Genomic DNA, 19,738 nt, shown 5'->3' with positions numbered 1-19,738 from the left:
AACAGTTGCACTACCAAAAAGTGCCCTTTCTGTGTATATTTTTTAGAACCCTCAGTAAGTTTACTCTCATATATATTACTTGCGGAAGCAGAAAGGAATTAGTTTAATATGACTGCATATTCATCATTTCGATTTATGCGGTGAGATCCATTATTTAGTCAGATTTGGAACGGTGCTAGATAAAACCTAAATGTTCCAAGTAGAAGGTTTAGTGTTGAATTCAATTTTGGATTGCCAACTAGTTGCATCTATACTTTGGCTTCTATATGTCCGATGTTGATTCATGTACCTATTCTATACCACGAACATAAGCGACTCGCGGGAAATCAACCCATTTCATTACAATTATGACCCAGTCATGTACACACTAGACCATTTTATTAATCTCATGAGTATTTCATATATAACTCTACATACACGTATAAAAAAAAAAAAATATATATATATATATAGTTAATCCGACGCTAATTAGTGGTAGGTATGTTCTCTCTACAGATGATGCGTTTCATATACAACTGAAAGGGTGCCTGTCGATGGGTTTTACGGGAGAGGGGATGAGACAAATACTGGGACGGGTGGGGTACCATCCACGTCTAGTAGAACATACCCGCCATCGTTCTCTATATTGTCCTATATAGCCCGTGTATATATACTATTCAAGTATATTCAAATAGTACACCGAAATGTATACAACATTCGCTTGTCCTTACGCTTCGTTCTGGCTAGCGCCACAGGCCTTGGTAGTCGAATTGTGCCGGCTGCCGCTTGAGCGAACGCACGGAGTTAAGAGGAAAGTTATTGCACACACACATGCACACATCTAGATAGAAATGATAAAATGTAGAGATGCACATTTTAGCAGAAGATCTATTTCGAGTGTGCTTGTATTAGGTACCATATTTTGTTTATTGCAAGCTTTGGCCACCAGACGCGCTGTTGACTCAAAAAAGGTAAATCATCGATTGTTTGTTGTTCTTGCAATTATTCCTATCGTGTATAGAAGTGTTCGCCCAAGATTTGTTTCGTGATGTTTTGCCTATTTTGTTCGCATTTGTCAGGCACATAAAGGAACCAGGCTGTCGACGCGAAGCTGAAAAATCCAGTTGTTTTTTTTTTGCCCCGTTTGTACAATTTGACAGCACTTTTAATGTCATCACTGTCATTCATAGTGCGCTATTATTTATACCAGTGTGTACCAGTGTGCGTTATCCGTAATGTACATGCTGGCTCGGTAGTCTATGTTATCGTATAAAGCCAGCTTCTATTGAACGTCAATGGCACCATTGTAGTGCATGAGTGGCAATGCAATATACAGAGGTACCAGGGCCATGTCACTGAACAAGACAATTCTTATTTTGTGCTCGTTGAGACGCAACCGCCTTTTGACGTGCAGCGGCAAGTGTGCTACTTTGTACATAGTTAATTCGGACACCGCCGTATTCGCGTCGTTCAGGGAGTCGATAGATCTCAGCCTCGTCCTCAGTACTAGAAGTGGATTCGGTACTTTCGCAGGTCGAACAACTGCTATCGTCACGATCCCTTCTTGACTTTGATGAGCTGCGGCTTTTGTGTGAAGATGATCCGCTCCTTGATCGGCTACCATGCGACGAACTGCGCAGGCTTTTGCGGGTTTTGCGTTCTCTCGAACTCTCGCCATCGCAACGATCTTCCGATCGGCTGCGGTGCCGTGACGCATGTTCGCCACCACCGCTACCGCCGCCGCCGCTGCCATGCTTCCTTGCAGATGACGATGATAACGACGACGATGACGAAGAAGACATCGTAGACTTCTTCTCTGCTCGGTTCTCGCATTCGCCCTCTGACTCCGAGCTGGACGAACGTCTCCGATGCCTCCTACGGTGACGTCGGGTAGTGTTTCTCGAGGCAGACTTTTGCTCTTCATCGGAATTGGCATGGCCAAGGCTGGGATCGAAACGCACCTTCGATTTCGACTCGCGTCTCATTGAGCGCCGTTCATCAGAGGGATGCACCCGATCTTCGGTATGTACCTCGGCCCGAGTTTTAACCTGCCTTTGAAGAATGCCGTTAGGGGGTCCGATCGATTTCAGAATAGGTGGGCTGGGTAGCTGTTGAGGTGTGATTGGCGACTCGAGTTCAAGAGCCTCAGGAGGTTGAACAGATGGTCGGTGCGGGTTCATCAGCGGTAATGAGAAGTTCTGACGTACTGAACCAGGGCCGGCAGAAGCTGCTTGAAGACTTGTTCGATGGACCTGAAAGGCACGAAGTATTTGAATAGTTATATAATATGAGTTTTAATCCAATGGGATAAATGAGCGTTGAGAGAAATTATTGCTCAGAATACACACGTAAACATATTAAGCCGCATAGAGTAAACGCCAATTTGTACCTTTTATGTATATATATACGTATAGAAAATTTTGTTACCTAAAATAATGCCTGTTATTCACTCTATTATGCTGTTTCACTGTATGATACTAACTGAAGGTCCGTTCTGAATTTCTTGGACAACTTCAACGAAGACCTGATCGCTTCCAGCCAGTAGGTCCTTCAAGCAGAGGTCGCTCATATCGAGAGGCTCTCGTCTCCTCGTGCTAGGTGTCATAGCCTGCGCGGAAGTTACAGCCATATCGCGCTCGTTCATCGCTTCTTCCTGCCTTCCATTCTTATAGACGATACTGCGTACACTCGGAACATTATCGTAAGTTTGGTCTGCTACGTGCTGGAAATCTTGCGGGTTACTATAAATCTCTTGACTTTGGTTTAGATGCTGCACATGCCCGTTGTGCATCTGACCTGGCCCATTCGTGTAGAGATCCTGCGATGCAGGATAATTACTGTACAGATTACTTTCGAGATTGTCGCAGTGAGCGGCCTGTGTCATTTGAATATGGCCGCTGCTAAAGTTTCTTGGCAACGTGCTTCCATGAAAATGCTCGGACGGCCGCCGTCTTAACAATGTATTACTATATTCTACTTCAGGTAACGCATTAACCGAGCCACTGCGTTGAAGGTTCGCATAGTGTTCATTAAGCGAGCCTTCACGAGTCAATTTTGTCTTCTGTTTTGCACCAAAATTGACCTCTGCTAACGAGAAATCGGCCATATGCTTACGCTGTGGTGATCCTTCAACGCCTTGATGAGAGTAGACCTGCTTATATTTTGTTGGCGTATCGATTAGCGAGCTCGGCCCGCTTCGAGAAGTGGTTCGTGGCAGGCTATTTGACGAGAGATCGGTAAGTGATCTTCGGCCTAACCCGGGCGAACCCTCCCGTCGCGGCAAAGTTGGTGACAACGACCGCATAGGGCCACCCTGTGAACTGCCTGAGTGCTGCAATCCCGCGACGGTGGGCTGTTGGGGCTTCTGTATGTCCCGGCGTCCCTGTGCAGGCGAGTTTCGTGCCGCCGGAGAGACCGATCCGCTGCTGACGTCGCCAAGAATTCGCTGTGCCTGCGTGCAATTGCTAGGCGAGTTCTTGCCAGCGTTCGGCAGCGCCATCTCATGGCGTCCGTTGATGCCGTTAGGGGACTGACGTGCCATTGGGGAGAGTACGTTTGGTGCCGTATGAGTCGTTTTATGCTGAGGGGTATACTCAATGTTACCTTGACACCCGCGCAGCTGACTCTGAAGGCGGCTTATAGGAGGGGGTAAGCCATTTGAGTTATACGCGGCCACGTTGTATGGCGGTGGACCTGGTCGTTGAGGCTGGGCCACCGTTTGCTGCACAAGCATCTGATGTTGCTGCTGCTGCTGTGCTTGATGCTGCTGAAGAATTTGCTGCTGCTGATGTTGTTGTCCACGTGGATCAATCAGTGCTATTTGTTGGCTGGCGTTGAAGCTCTTCTCCGATGAGGTGTTTGGGGAAAAGCTCGCCCCGAAGTTCCGCAACGGTTCACTATGATTGGACATAATCGAAGGCGAATAGTTTCGCTCCAACATACGCTGTGAATGCACGTTATCCGATGAACTATTGGCTAGCGGTGAGAACGAGCCTGGCGTTACTTTGCGAACTGTTTCGGGAACGTTTGATATGCCAGGAACGAAAAGTCCAGTCGGCGTATGCATGCCACTAACAGCGTCTTTCGGAGATAACGCTGAGCTGCCAGTTGGGCCATTCTCTGTAGAAGAATTCTGGCTAGCAAAATTCCTAACAGAGTTGGACCGATGTGCTCGACTATTGGAATTGCCTGCAATGTTCAACGTATCATACGCCTTATATTCATGTGGTGTCAGTGGTAAAAATCTAGGACCATTACGAGTTGGGTGGGAATTAGACGCTGCGAATGGGGCGGTGCATAGTAATAGATTGTAGTAACGATACTCATGTAGGTGTTGACCTGAGCATGTTGAAAACTTACTTCTGCTACATTCGTGCGAGCAATAGATGAGCCCCTTCTTTGGTAGAAATGGCCGGCCGAGTAGAGACATTTTGCAACACGAGCAGCGAAAGCACTGCTCCGTCGCGTGCCAGTGTTGACCGTCGAGAGACATTTGACCTTGATCGACTCCGACGGGTCCACCACAGGTATCGCAGAATTCTGTTATTATACATACATACATATATAATGTTATCAACTTGAATAGAATGGCGATAGAAAGGCTGACGTATTATCGGGTATAGGATGATGTCGCGGGTGCAAATCAAGCAGCGCTTGCAGCCAATGCCGTTGGACAGAGGCGCATTGTATACAAACTATATATATATATTGTTTATACGTAAGTTCTGTACTAACCGGCAAAGATTGCATCGAAACAGGCGAGACAAAATGGTCGATTGTCTCGCATAATATAGCGTTGTCCACCAAGCTGCTGGTCGCACTCATAACAGCAGAAATGACTCATGTGCCAGGTGAGCCCTTCAGCTTCGGTGCACTCGTCTGCGAAGATAATCTCGTCACAGGCGCTACAGCGAGGCTTCAAACTCTCTGCATGATGTCGACCGCAATAAAGCGCCCCATCCTTCATATAATAGATGAGGTCTACCAACAGTTCCTTACAGATTGAGCACTGGAAACAAGCCGGATGCCAACCAATATTTGGACCAGACCTCGACGCAAACACTGCCATATCGCCGCCGATGATATAGTCATTACACTGAAATTCAACATCGCAAACAATAGCTTGAAATAGAGTTGCTTTCAATATTCCCCCACGCACGTGTTTAACGAGAAAAAGAAACATCCGCTTGACGTGTTAGGCCACAGATGCTTTTTGTTGACTACGCGGTCTGTGTTTTCATATATACCCGGAACTAAAGATAAAACGTGTTAAAATTATAGAAAATCAATTAAAGGTTGACATTTACGCATGCGCAGACGATCTGTAGGTGCGGAGAGACGGGCAGCTGGCGGACGGTGCCTCGACCTAGGGAATCACGTTTTCGCTGGGCAGAAAATTGTCGAAGCTCTCGGCACTCCTCTTCCGATAGGCTCGTACAGTGACGAACGTCCGAGTCATGGGCCGGCAATTGCTGAATTAACTGTTTCATGCGATACTTTTCTCCTACCGAATTTACATAGGGAATCTTATCTTCTGGCAGAGACGAAAAGTATAGATGTACCTAAAGGTGCCAATCAAACGACAAAACACATCCAATATATAGACCGAATTAGTACAGTTAGAAGAACATTAACTATACCCCTCACTTCGGGAAACTATTGTGCAGCATCACATGTATATTGTATGTATCACATGTAACTTCACTGCGAGTTACCTAAAAGCAGCGTCATACAGAAATAAGCTCGATAGGAATACAGTCAACCCAAGTATACAATGAATAAAAACATGCGCAACCGTACCTGAGGTTCCTCCGAGACGCCATCAAAGGATCGACAATTTTTCTAATTGATTCTTTTGAATAAGGATGCGAATAATATATGTGAAGTGAGAATAACATTATCAAATAACGTTGATAACGGTGATTCTAGTCCGTTTGTTACAGTTTTCTGTCTGCAAAGCATATACGTATATATTTTACGCGTCTTTAGATCCATCATGTTTTACGATCTGCGTAATAGCAGCCCCTGAACCCTTCTGTGCACAGCGCCAAATTATGTCTGAATAAAGATAAATTTCAATCGGATTAGCACGTCCATCAATCTATCGTATTGCTGTGTAGCAAGGCAATAGCAAAATTGTCCGGTGGGCTATTGTACATATTGGTCAGGACAGCGCATAAGTCAGTCTTAGCACCTCGATCAGGTCAGAACAGAGCAAAATTCAGTTCATATTGAAGAGCAATCGAGAATAATTTCGAAATTTTATGAAAACGCCTGGCAAAAGGTTCACGGCGTAATGACTCGAAGACGAAGTATCTCGAACATATCGAAAAAGTTCGAACTGTACATTTCTCTTATTGACTTACATGAATCTAGATCCCTGGGGTGGCTTCTCTGCCGCATACCTCAAGCTGCAACATTAAATCACTATTCCATTTATGATTGTGAGCGGTTTTAAGGTAATAGTTGACGCGCGAATTGTCATGTTGCCTCCACCAGCCAGCCAGCCAATCAGCCAAACGGCAACAGTCAATGAGATACGCTCGTTAACACTTTCTCAATAGATTATGGCACAGTTCGTTCATTCTAGGTCACAGTGCGGAATCAGAATTGTTGATATGAAGGACTGTGCCGGGAACCTTATGAAAGACAGGCGTTTCTCCTGCTGATTTAAAGGAAGGCACCAAGACGTATGCTTTTGGATTCAAGAAAGATTGCAGCAAGAAGTACTTAAGCAGAGTGATACATTCTATTGATGAGGAGAAAGTGCGTACTGAGCTAGCTCATTCAAGTCGGCGCTCACGTCCACCATAGAGCTTCAATGCTGAGGAACAATGATGAAGTCACCAAATCGTAATTGATGCTCTATATACAACTTATTATCGTCAGCACTGCTTCCACGGCAATTTTTCACAACAGTAATAATAGCGTAGCGTCGTGATAGCGATCACTCACACTAGCTGAAGGCTGAGGGCGGGGCAGGGGGTGCAAGATCCAATTGTTTGACTGACGGTAACTGGCTAATTGCAAACTCCTTGACTAACTCGTATGTTCGCCCATTAACACGGGGACACTTTCGCAGGTAGCGATCACAGTGTCAAGCATCGATGCGCATGTATACGTAGATCCAATAAAATGCCCGATATTTCACGATGTGGTAATGGCTCGAGGCGGACGCACGATTATGGGGTGTCCGTCATAAGCTAAAAAGGTAAAGGTCATGATATGATGATGGTGCCTACCATCAAGCAGGGTAAATAACGCAGGGCCCATAATGAAAAAATAGTTGTGATAAGATATCGAAACGTTCTCATAGTATGAGAGCATATATGACGCATACGATGGTGGTAGGCCACAGGTCGTAGTCAGCCGCGTCCGACTACCTGGACAGTGTATAGGCCATATGAAACCATTCCCTGAGTAGCCGAAGCCAAGCGAGACTGAGAGCTTTCATCTGCAAACCACCCACTTCCCTATGCTTCCCTGGAGAGCCATTGAATGCCAGTTGTCAATATTTTGGGTTCAGCTGTCAGCTGTTCCTGTTGCGTTCATCTTCGCAGACAGACTCGTTTTATGAGCGGTAGATAAGTATCGATTTATATTACAGCCTGATTTCCTTTTTAGGAGATGGTGGTTTGAACGTGATGCTATGGCAAGAACCGTTCGGTCGCTAGTTCAGACCTATGGTAAATACCAACTGACAATATGCAATCCCGTCAACGGTATATCGGGCGAGTAGTTGCAAACGTAGCAGCTAAACAAATAATATCTTGTACAATTGTCATTCACAACAAATGGCATCTAGCCGGCTCTAGTGGGGGACTTCTACTACCGTAAAAATTAATATAACTACCACTGCCGCTGAGGGTCCCAGCCATAACAATCAACTAAAAATAGAACGACAATCATGCCAGACCTCGATCCCTTCTTGTTGTTAGTTGTAGTGTCATGTCCAAACATTGCTTGTGGCCACCATCAGTTACAAGCAATCGACAAGAATTTGCTTTCGTTTGCTATCCAGACCTATTCAGTCAGGTGACTTTGCTGCCCAGTCGACTGTCGTCCGAATGGGTCTATTTCTTTTCCCGATATTTAGAAATCGCTATAGGCTCGTTCCGTTCCGGAGTCGATGTCAGCTTTATCGATACGACGAGCAAACACACGCTCGTATGGAACAACTTGTCTTACCAGGCTAGATACCTGGTCTACAACAGCGCAGTTAGCGAATCAGCGGAGCTAGGGGGACAGATAGATGGAGGCTTACGTTGACGACAACAATGCCCGCCTCAGGTGGCGGCAGCCGGGGCAATAGCGGCAAAGAAGGCAGCCAGTATCACGAGCTAAAGAACTCTCTCACGTAGACATATCTAAAAAGACACACATATTATTTCGCTGTTACGGGACGTAGACACCGACCGGTGTTTGTGTACTGCTCAAGTGTACAGAGACTACTTGCCCATCGCCGACCAGTCGTGGCTGGCTGAGCTAAACAGACAGAGCAACGGTGGTCCCTTTCGCCGCTCCTGCCAAGGATCCTTCTTGTGACGAGACTGCCGCTGCCCAAAGTACTAGCAGTCACACGAACTTTGCTGTATATTTACGGAAAGGGGAAAAAAAAAGAGAAAATGAGACCGGCTATATCAGAAACATACGTATCATTATATGGATGTTTGTGTGCGCCGTCGCGTAATGCTGCCCTGCTATCCGTTTGCTTAGATACAATGATACAGTTTCTGTCAAATGAACTCCGTACCTTTTTCAGCCGCGGGAAAACTACTGCGTGGTGGTAACGTTAGTAATAATGACATAATTGTCTCTGCGTAGTGAATTTTCGTTGATATATTGTATCGCCCAGTCTTTCATTGTTATAGTCAATCGGACATAGTTTACCACTGTAGTCACAATGGACTTTTCGACTGGCAAAAGCAACCGTAATAACAACCGAATCATCAGTCGACGTTACGGCCGTAATCAGCACCGATAAACGTTACGTTATTAACTAACTTCTATACTAGCTGTGAACTGACAACGCTAAAGCAAGATGGCCTATAGCTCTACAGATTCGTCGATTTTTCGACCGATAGCCAATATGCGACCACCAACGAAGCGTCAGCAACGGCTCCGGCGGTACAAGCCAGCAGCGCCGAAAAGGTTGTAGAAACCGTATCAACATTTTAGTACGCGTCCGCGGTCGTTTACCGCTCTGTAGCATGATCATCAATATATTTATTATCATTAATCTATTTTGTACGATAACAATCTCTTTGAATTTTGCTATATACTTAACTCGCTACTGTCGTTGATCAACGCCAACGACCACTGACGCTAACTAGACCGACAAGAACTTTTTCCAGCAAATTCATTGCGACATCCCTCTTTTTCATCCGCAACTTTCTGTAAGTTCTATGAAAATGTGACAAATATTACATGTACACGTCTCTTTGTTTAAGAGCGTTTATGTACCACGGTAATTTTCTATTCGCGATAGAAAAGGAAGACCTGTGGGTTGTCAAGAAGCGCGCCTCTTCCCCTGAGATTTTCGGCACAACAACCGACAGCGACGACGAAACCGGCGACCTTCCGTCTTTAGCTGGCGCCGTAATTATCGAATTCGTTGCGTGACAGGGTTTTATGTATAAAAGATCGCTTTTATAGAAAATGCATTTACAAAACGTAGGTACGGCTTGCGGCGCTGCGATGCAGGTTCAAATATGTGTAAATGTCTTCACGCGTATTCGTGACTAGGAAAAAAACGTAATGCCGAATTGCGAGTAACTGCAATCAAAATAAAGCTATCCTAAGTTATCGGGAACGTACACTTCTATCTGTATGTATTTCATGAGCACGTCCACAGCAGCGACCAGAGTCTAATAAATTGCATGATATATCTTTCGCTATATTCGGGCATAGTCAGGGTAAGAAAAAGCTTCCTTAAGGTGAAACATTTACGCACACTATACAAAAAACGTCCTTTACTTAGACGTTCTATTTTACAAGTTTAGCCGAACCCTTTACCGAAAAAGTACTTCTACTCTCCCGCGGCTCAGTGTATATCTAGTAACAGCCAAGCTAAATAACAACAGCAACAGGAGAGTCTATAATTTTAATACTGATACTTGCTCAGCAACCAATGGAAGTTCATATTCTGAAATCATTTAAATTTATACTACTAGCAAATCAGCATTTCACTGATTTTCATCGATCTAAAGGAACATCTCTCATGCGCCGTCAGCTTATTCGGGCAACGGGTACACACAGGAAAAGTAAGCAGACAGGAACGAGCACGGGCATCCAAGACAAGACAACGAATGGCCATAATTCCATTGCCCTATAGGGGCGATAAGAGCTATGCGTCGTCTGCTACGACATGGGTACGTGCAAGTTTCAGAGCTTGCTTACTGATTGAAGTAACAGCTAATCCACTACTCGCTTGGTTTTTTCTAACACGGTCTCGTCCGTGAGGTTCATCACTGCTTCAAGCATCGGCAATGCCGTGTGGCGATAGGTTTGCAGCTTTGCAGCTTCAAGCTGCCTCAGCAATTGGCAAGTCTATCTTTCTTCACTGCATTCAGTTGGCTAGCTCGTTTCAAGTAGAGCTTCTATAAACAGAGCTGCGAAGAGTAATGCTCGTTTGTTCGTTTTTGGATAAAGACATTTGTACCGTTCCATTCAGTTACGTGTTTAGCTGCAGGTTGACAAAAACAATAGTTCCAACGCGCTCAGTAAGCGACCATCATCGCCTAACGTACAAATTATTAGTGATTGCCCGTTGCCTGCCTACCTGTCAAGCTGCGAAAGCTAAATCTCTTCCCATTTGATGTCTTCTCATCTTTAAATCACCTGTGATAGTTCGTTGGAACTCTAGCGATCGGATAACGAAGGACGGTCATCATAATTTCGTTGTCGATTGATAACGGCCATGTTTATGTCACATATACAAATAAAGACATGTCCTGCACAAGGAACGAAGTAAATAGAAAGGGGTCTGCATGAAATCGCCGAAAAATGTCAAAGAAGTTAGGTGGAGCACGTACGTGCAATAAACTAGTCCAAGAGGCCAACTTCCTCTACTAGGTACGCTTGCTATCGCACGTTGTTACCCTGTTGTCCTAAGCAATACGTGCTATGGGGAGCTGCGTCGAATAGCAACCCTATGTCCTATGTCCAGTTCCGACACTGGACATACTAAAACAATAGCAAAAATTTGACGTGACAACTTTGGTAAATTTTTATTTGCCTATTCATCTACAAGCGAAGATCGTGACAACAAAAGTCCCTGGAAACTGTTTGGATGAATCAGCCATAGCAGAGTCCGACAATATTTCTGCCCATTATCGAGAGATTGCTCAGGCCGAATGTTTTGCAAAGAGAAGCTGTGCGGACGACCATCAACGTTTTCAGTTGTATCACGATGTTGATGTGTTAAGCAGGTGCGTTGAGAGTGTCCCCGCTCGTAATGTTGTTGCCGTTGTTGTTGCTACTGGCCCTCACCGCCGCGTCGCCTTAGACAAAAGGCAAACAAAAGGAAAAAGTAGACAAACAAGGTAGTGGACGAGTGAACGACGACAGCATAACGGTAGGACATACATCGTTTCACGCCACCATACAATAACAGTAAACTTCTGTTTGCCATAAGAACAACATTATGGTTAACCAAGGTTCAGCTGTGAGCATTACAAACAGGTCTCGTAACTTTGTCTGTTTCAACTGCAATTTTATCTGTTGCAACCCGCTACGTTTTGAGGAAAACATAAGCGCACGGGTAAAAAATTAGCAGTAAAGAACGCATTGCTCCGAACAAAAATGTTCAGTAATAAAATTAATGGCTACCTCGTGTCATCAACGCAGCAATGACTCGTAGAACTAACCCGTCCCGTCGTGAGAAAGACGACAACTGTGAAGTTACGATGTAAACATACGATAGGACATAGACAGGCTCAATAGCAATAAGGTTAACGAGACAGAAAATGTTAAACAGTATATTGCTTCAGAGCCGATGGTGTGGGTCATTAATGTGTGCATGCCTTCGGAATGAACGGGGGCCTTTTTATATCTGATGCTAGAATTGCCTGTTTGCAATGGGGGTTAAAAGGGTCACACAACGGCTCTAATCAACAACGATATTGCATCAGTGCTATAGCACTAAAATGAATAATCTACTAAATAAATTAGTATCTTAGGAAACACACTACCCAACTAGTTATTTTCTCGAATAGGACTCGACAGTGACAGGTCACATCGTTTTTCTACTTTTCGAAAAGATAGTGGCCTTTTTTCGACTTTGTTTTCTGTCCTTCGTTGCATGAGAACGGTAAGGGTCTCGTCAACTAGAAATAAAAGGTACTCAATATTATTTTAAAAAAGTTGACATTTAATATCAGTTTGAATGATGTTAGTACTCTTAGATCTGTAGAGTACTGTTAGATATCTTGTCAGTCGTCTTCTGGTTGCATAAATTCTTGGTACCGTTTGGTGGTGTTTGCTTTATTATATTATTATTACAATTAAATTATTATAGTACTATACAATTAAAAGCATCTGTTATTTTTATCTATCAGAGAGCAACGCACTCGATTCCATGCACGACCTCTCTTCGTAGATACTTGTACTTAAATAGTAATAGACATCCGCAGTTACAAAAGGGAAAGGGTAGTTATCCATTCAGATGACTTCAGACTAGTAGTCTGCTGTCTATTGCACCACGTGCTTGCTCCCAAATTGTTTCGCATTGCCATCGTCGCTCGTATGCTACTTTTACGTAAAGGCAATTCTCGTCTCGCGTCGTTCGGATCTTCAGGAAGAAAAGGGACAGATCCCATAACAACTAGAAAACTATCTCAGGATCTGGCAACGGCAGTGTTTAGCTTTTACAGTTACAGATACTCGTAGGACGACGACGACGACGACGACATCGGCAGCAACAACAACAGCCGCAACAAAAACAACGCGGCCAGCATCGACGTTCCGTTCATCGGCACCAGAAGTCAAAATTGTCCAAACAAAAGAACAAAATGCTAACAAGAGCGCGGCAATAATGTTTCGAGCTGGCCATTCATTGACCTATCGCTGTATGTAGATAAATCGATCGGCCGACCAGACCGGCCAGTAGTCCAAAGAACTTAGTTCGAACAGCGTCAGCCCTCGAACAGGACACGACGATGGTGGCGCCAGCGCCCTGACAGGGTATCCTGACTCATGGGCTCGGCTATCATAATCAAGACGGTGCACGTTCGTGCTACTGCTGTTAGCAACAAATGCTGCACATCACGTGGAGGGCAGACGCAGGCAGGAAGGGGGAATCGTGGCAGCTGCGGCCGCTACTGAATGTGGCTGGAAGCGGCGATAATGATGATGACACAGTTGGCGGCCTTATTGCATTAATCTACATGTATGTACGTACGTATGAAAACGTGTAAGACTTCTTCTGTTCAATGACAACGTTTATAATCACGGCACCAGCAGAACAATCAGTCTGCAGCAAAGTGTATGTTCATACTTCGGATTAACTTTCTTTGCCTTTGGCTAATCTGGCCGCCGTTTCGCATTCAGCCGTTACAGAAACAAGTTCGCGACCGTATCAGTCAATCCATGTGGCCGGCGGGAACAGTACAATGTAACAGACATACGCATAGGCACGTACACACAAACAAACACCCAAAATGTGTGTCCGGCATGCTATAGGTGGATCGCTAGCAAGACGTGTATGATTGCGACCCTTGTCAGGTGTGGGTCATGAAGGTAGACGCACAGAGGCCTTACATCGACGAATAGGGAAACCAAAAGAAGTGGAAGTTTGTCAAAGTTGTTTGCTCACAAAGGCCAACAACCAACGGCGGAGCTGACGAGCAGTTCGACTCAGCAGTTAAATGGTGATTGTTGTGACAACGGCTACCATCGAAGCCTACCGGATTTCGTTTGCCCGACCACTGCCCTATTCAACGGAGCCAGCTCTTGGCGCAGCATGTCGTTTGGTTAACCTATCTAGAAAAGCTGGACGGCAACTATCACTAGCTCAAGATGACATTAGCTCTAGCGACAGCTTTTTTGCAGTGCACAGTAATCTTGCCAAGCAATTTAAACCAGATCTTCGAGCGGCAAGCCGCCATAATTAAGCCCAACCAACAGGTCTCTAGGAACGAAGAGGTCGCCAGCGAGGACGGCGACAACGACGATAAGTAGTGGGAGAGTTTCCAATAGGTAACAAGTCTACCCGCGTTGAAACTGGGCCAAAGGTACATCAAACTACACAAATATGATATCTAGTTAGCTTTGCTAGTAACGTATTTATTACGTCCGACCGCAGAGGCGAACGGACGAAACAATACGTACAATGAAATCAAATAAATATCTTCTGCATTGCAAAAAAAACCGTTGACCTGAGGCTCAGTCAGACGATACACAATTAACAAGAACAACGCTACGCAATGATCGCGTTTCGATATTCGTACACCTGGTATTCTTTTCGTTTCTATAAGGCCGATGATTAGGACGTCGACAAATTTGTCCTTTGATTCGATACGATGCTATTGGTTGCGTTCTGTGTTTGCTTGACCAGTGGGTCCGTTCACCGGCGCGACTGCGACGCATACGAAGGAGGAATGGAATATCGATTCGGTAAACGTTGTTTTTATTTCTTAGTACGTTTTTTGTATTTCTAGGCTCCTCACAGTAATCACAAAAAAACGGTGCCACAAACATCCGGAAGTGCTTTTTTTGTAACTGACTATTGATATTGGTAGCACTGATAATTTGAGTAATCAACTATAAACTTCCACTATGAACGCTGAAGCCGAAACAAAAACAGCTTATATACAATAACGAGGTGATCTGGAACAATTGTTATGTTACGTGGTAATGAACGTGGTATGATATCCATTGGTATTGTCTATGTATGTTTTCGATTCAGATCAGGCTCACAATGATTTTAACAAAATAATGGTAACGACTATTGTTGTTATTATATTGATTTGGGCTACAGGACTTTGTGTCCTGTTGTTGAACTTATCTGACACCTATACGTTTATGATGATTATTTTCAGCGTAATTTGTTATTATTATCACGGGAGTTCTTATGACCTATTACTGTTATTGTTGTTACACTTATTCTTTGGCTCGTTCGCAAGCCTCTCTGAGATGTTCTCCTGTCCGCCTTTCACCGCTGAAGTATTTTCTCGTTCTTCAAAGCGTCTTAGAGATAGAAAAACGCCGAGAGTCTCTCACGATATCTTCGACACCACGAAGCAGCAGCAGCAGCAGCAGGCTCCGACTGTCTCGCAACGTCGAAATTAAAAGCCACGATATATCGTAAATTACAAACAGCCACGAGCAAAAAAAAAACTCGCGAACAATTTTTCTCGCGTTGCTTAAATAATCAGTGTTTTTTTTTCCTTTTTCGCTTTGTTTTTGTTCTGAAGTAGCTCCTTTCGGTTAGCTTGCACTTTTATCTGAGTTTCCGTTCCGCTGCTAAATATACGCCTTTAAAGGCTGATTCTATTACGGCGGCGGCAGTAGCAACTAGAGCGATGGTCGGGTTTTGCTGAAGTCGCATTTCTACTCCTGTCACCGCGAGCCTATTGCCTGAGTAGAGAAGTCAAAGGCCACGGCTCGACAATGATCATCGAATATAGGGAGCCACGCATACTTGGTACCGGCTAGCGCATATAATAGCCAGTTAGATGTCTGAATTCTCCCTTGTATGAGCACTCAGAAAGAAAGAGACAAATCGAAAAAAAATAAAGCGAAGGTTGACCTGCTATCCACAACGGATCAACCGTTCTTCACTAAATTGCTAATTCGTCGCGTTGTGTTTATGTACAGGCGTTTGTACACAATAGTATAGGTACGGTTAGAAATGGTTTATGGTGGGTGTGCGTATGTGCTTGAACTATCGACATCAACGACATGTTCACAGCAATAGAATAACAGCGGCAGCAGAGCCAAGTTGACAAACGGTAGCCAAATAAGTTACAATTATAGAATTGGTACATCAGCAGTCTTTCGATGGTAAGGCGTTGGATCTGTATTGAAATAAACCCGTTTCGTCTTTCTTATCTATCTGACGGAAGAGTCGTGATCGGAGCTGGAGAATGACAGATGTATTTTAAACGCTTCGGTGAAGGCTCGAGGCCAAGCGCGTTAAGCTTTGCCGGTAACGACGACTTAAAAAAATTTGGTAGTCGGCGCTTCGCCAAGTACTCTGCAGTGTGAAAAATGCGTCGTGGTTTACCATTTGGACCAGAGACGGATGGTCCGGTGGCGATAGAATGAAACCGGGTCAAACTGAAGCTGCGACGCTTATTATTGTGGAGTATCTCTTCGTCGATAACAATTACTTAGCGGACCATGTAAAGCGGACTGCCAGACTAAAATAGTAGTTATAGAATCATCTAGCTAATAGAAAACCCGACGTGTGACGTATATTCAAAGCTATCCGAGAACGGACGGATTTCGTGGAAGTTGCAATCGCTATAGGTTAACTGAGCTCGAATTCGTCGCCATTGATCTGGCTGATGGCTTAGAGATATCAGTATGGCATAATGACATATTCCTGGTAGGGTGACTCGGCCCTTCGCTGCATGACACCACGATAGTCTACTGTGGTAGAATATTTATTGTAGATAGATAGTCTCGTTCGCAAAATGATGTCGGTACAATGCTTCCTTTGTCTCTTTCACCCGCGCATTGTATCCGGGTAGATCGGAAGATCTTACCTAGAATGAGTTGACACTATCAGCGAAGATAGCGGCTATATGGGAGCTGAGAAAGATTCGCTGTGTAGGTTCTTCAATACAACAGCTCTTCATTTGGTGCAGCTGTTGATCATGTGCTATACCAACTGGATGTTCAGTCATTCGAAAAGTCGTATCGTATTATTAATCAACTTCTTACTACTTTATAATTACAATCATCAATGCCGCCAACAACAACTACCATGCTAATAACAACAAAACTGTTAATCTGACCCAGACTTGACAATAACATCGACGATGACATCCTTTCGTGTGATCTGGGGTAACTGGTTCTTCGCGCAGGTGACGACATACACGTACTTGTATATGTTTTCTATTGCGCTCTGTTATGGGTTTTGATTATCACCATTGTCAGCACCGTCGCCATATCAAAATCTTGCTCATATATATCGTTGGCATCGTTCCAGCCAAAGCAATACACAGATAATTTCGTTGTCCGTCGGCCGCCGTGACTTCATTGAGTGTGTGTGTACCTTCTATCTATAAGCCACGCCTACGTAGCTCACCTTAAACAAGAACGAAAAAATTAAGTAGATGACAGAAGCACGACAAGGAGTGCCAAGTCTTCCCTAGTGTCAACAAGGATTTGGTCATAGTTACACTATAAGAAAACCAATTTAATCGATGATTGCGTCATCTAACGTTGTTTAGTGTTCGAGTAACGACAATAACTTACGATCACACATGAAGATGAAGGCCGTACCGGTTTACAGTCGAGAAACGGCGGTAGCAATAGTCGCCGAACTTAAATTGGCCGAATGTAACGTTTGGCGTGCAATACCATTCTGCTGTCATGCAACGTCCGCTTCTCTCGCCATAACCCTACGTGTGATGAATGGACGCTTCGATCATCCATAGATCAGTACTGAGAAAACATATAACAGGAGAGATCTATAGAGATATATATGTCCATATAAATAATAATCACAATAATTGAGACATTTGCCTTTTCGTCAGGGGGGGTCCCACAAAGTCCGCTGATTCTGGCGTTGTAACAGCAATGACAGAAGCGGTGATTAGAAAATAGTACCTGAGAGACGGATTGCTGATTAGTCGTTATAAATGTTCGTCTAGCACGCGTAGCGCAGGCCTAACGACGTTTGAAAATTGCACTAAGGAGGGACGATCCACAAAAGGACGCCAGGATAAACCGACTGGGCTTTATCAAGCCAATTACTATGTCAGCCAAATAGTTTCGTGTTGGCCGTTGCCGCGTGTTGTATTATATCGATCATTATATCTCTAGATACGTGTGCGTCTAATGTCTATGAATATATACATTATCCATAGAATTATCATTTCGCTTCTGCTAAATCGCATTGCTTATAGAGAAAGCTCTGTCTCTGTGTGCATGCGTACGCTGAACGGTGTTCTCTTCCTTTTCGACTGTGCAGTCATAAGCGGTTGTGACCTCTTAACAGTGTTTGATTATGTCGTATTAAGTGGCCTATGTGCACACAGCTGATCGTCACCGATTAACATCGGGTCCTACTGATGATCATCGTGTGACGCGTAGACAAAACGTGTCAAACATGACGTTGAATTGTACTCACGTATGAAAGGAGGCATTTTTGCGAAAGGACAAGAGATGATCCCTGCTTGAGGTAGACACTGTTGGCAAACAAACCGCTGACCAAATTGAATAGTACGTTTTCCATTTCGCCTCTCATTTTACCGTTGGCGTACTGCCTCGGTTCTATCCGCCAGACGAATAAGACCGAAAGTAATCTGATGAAAGGTGCAAACAAACGAGTCGACCCGGCTTTGGCATAGTCAGACCTTCGATGTATCACCACAAGGATGATCACTGCTTTACGCGTTGCCACGGTTGATTGTAGAAAAGGTCATTGCGTCCAGAATCCTTCTTTACGTCCCAGAGTCTTCCTGCAAAGCAATGCGGTTCCACACCCCGCCAGTATGTGTTAACGCGCATGTACTATCGCTTCTAACTATTATTGGTCGTTCTTTCTGTCCCGTCGTACTGCCCGCCGCGGTTCCTGTCGTTCATGGCAGAGCGGTTCAGCCATCCTGTTGGAGCATTTCGTCTATATACCTGTCTTTGGACCCGTCTATCTGTCTACGTCTCGGACCGTGTCTAGCTGCCGCTGCAGGCCGTCTCCAGCGTTTAGCGGAACTGACGCCTGTGCGTTGCAGTCGGGTGACCTTTCAAACAGCGAGAGCGTAAAAAACAAAGCAAAACAAGAACGCTTCGCCATGACAACATGACTTTGGTCGACTTTGCTACACTTCAACAGCAATATTATGCCCAATAGACAAAGATGTCACAGTATAACGCAGTTGTACAAGCGTCGTCCGTTAGATGAGAGATAAAAGAAGGAAAATAAGCCAGCGAAAAAAAATAAAAACGTAGAGTTTTATACTAAATCGACTTTGAAAACATACGTTTATATCCAACGATCTTTTTCCCTATTCTACTTCTGTTATTTAACAGCAGCAGCAGTAGTGGTAGAAGACACAGAGCAAGATACAGCGATACGCGCTATACGGGCAGGTTCTACTCTGTGCATAAACGTAATAACAACGGAAACAATGGCAAACTTGCCCGTAGAAATAGCCTCATACTGAACAAGAATTGAGACATCGTGTAGATTTTTTCGTTGAAGCGGAAAACGTCCTGAAAATGCATTGTCCTTGGGTGGAGTCCTGGAAATGCCGGATCCGTACGCAGCTAAATGCGATATAGTGCGATATGTACGACACGATTAACGTGAGATAATATCTAATATGATGTTACATACCAAGTGAGATATTTAGGATATTGCAAAACGCTTCTTCTATACAAGTAAATATCCTTTTTAGCTTGCTATCAATACTATAGATCCAATTAAAAATACCGCGTGGAGAGCTCTTATTTACGTCGTGCGTAGTCGCACTATTTCAGCTAAATATATGCTTCTTCTGACACTCTTCATACGCATTTGGAGTAATCATCATAGCCACGGATGTCATGCAACGTTTATGTATTGGCTTGAAAGAATATATCAACGAAG

At 44.3% G+C, this 19,738-nt stretch overlaps 1 protein-coding gene and 1 long non-coding RNA gene across 19 annotated transcripts in view; one reads left to right on the top strand and one right to left on the bottom strand.

Moving 5' to 3' along the window:
* Positions 1-361: 361 nt before the first annotated feature.
* LOC111246448 (uncharacterized) overlaps positions 362-19,738 on the bottom strand; it is a 259,672-nt gene continuing 240,295 nt past the window's right edge. For 16 of the 18 annotated variants that reach the window (XM_086982453.1, XM_086982460.1, XM_086982448.1 and 13 more), the window contains 5 exons: positions 5,286-5,540; positions 4,714-5,074; positions 4,339-4,518; positions 2,462-4,167; positions 362-2,231 (listed from right to left, as the gene is read on the bottom strand). In XM_086982453.1, coding sequence (XP_086838579.1) covers positions 1,332-2,231; positions 2,462-4,167; positions 4,339-4,518; positions 4,714-5,074; positions 5,286-5,540 — 3,402 coding nt within the window. In that variant the 3' untranslated portion in view covers positions 362-1,331. Of the gene's footprint in view, positions 2,232-2,461; positions 4,168-4,338; positions 4,519-4,713; positions 5,075-5,285; positions 5,541-5,778; positions 6,309-18,280; positions 18,949-19,738 lie in introns of those variants that run through there. The other 2 variants (XM_086982461.1, XM_086982462.1) reach the window with 2 other exon arrangements.
* Positions 8,188-9,802, top strand: LOC147756994 (uncharacterized). Its single transcript, XR_015322938.1, has 2 exons — positions 8,188-9,129; positions 9,429-9,802. It is a non-coding gene; the product is annotated as an uncharacterized LOC147756994 (long non-coding RNA).

The sequence above is a fragment of the Varroa destructor genome, unplaced genomic scaffold (genome assembly GCF_002443255.2).
Source record: "Varroa destructor unplaced genomic scaffold, Vdes_3.0 BEIS01000003.1, whole genome shotgun sequence".
NCBI lineage: Eukaryota > Metazoa > Arthropoda > Arachnida > Mesostigmata > Varroidae > Varroa > Varroa destructor.
Note: the sequence above shows the minus strand (reverse complement) of the source record. Positions and strands in the feature narration are given on the sequence as shown.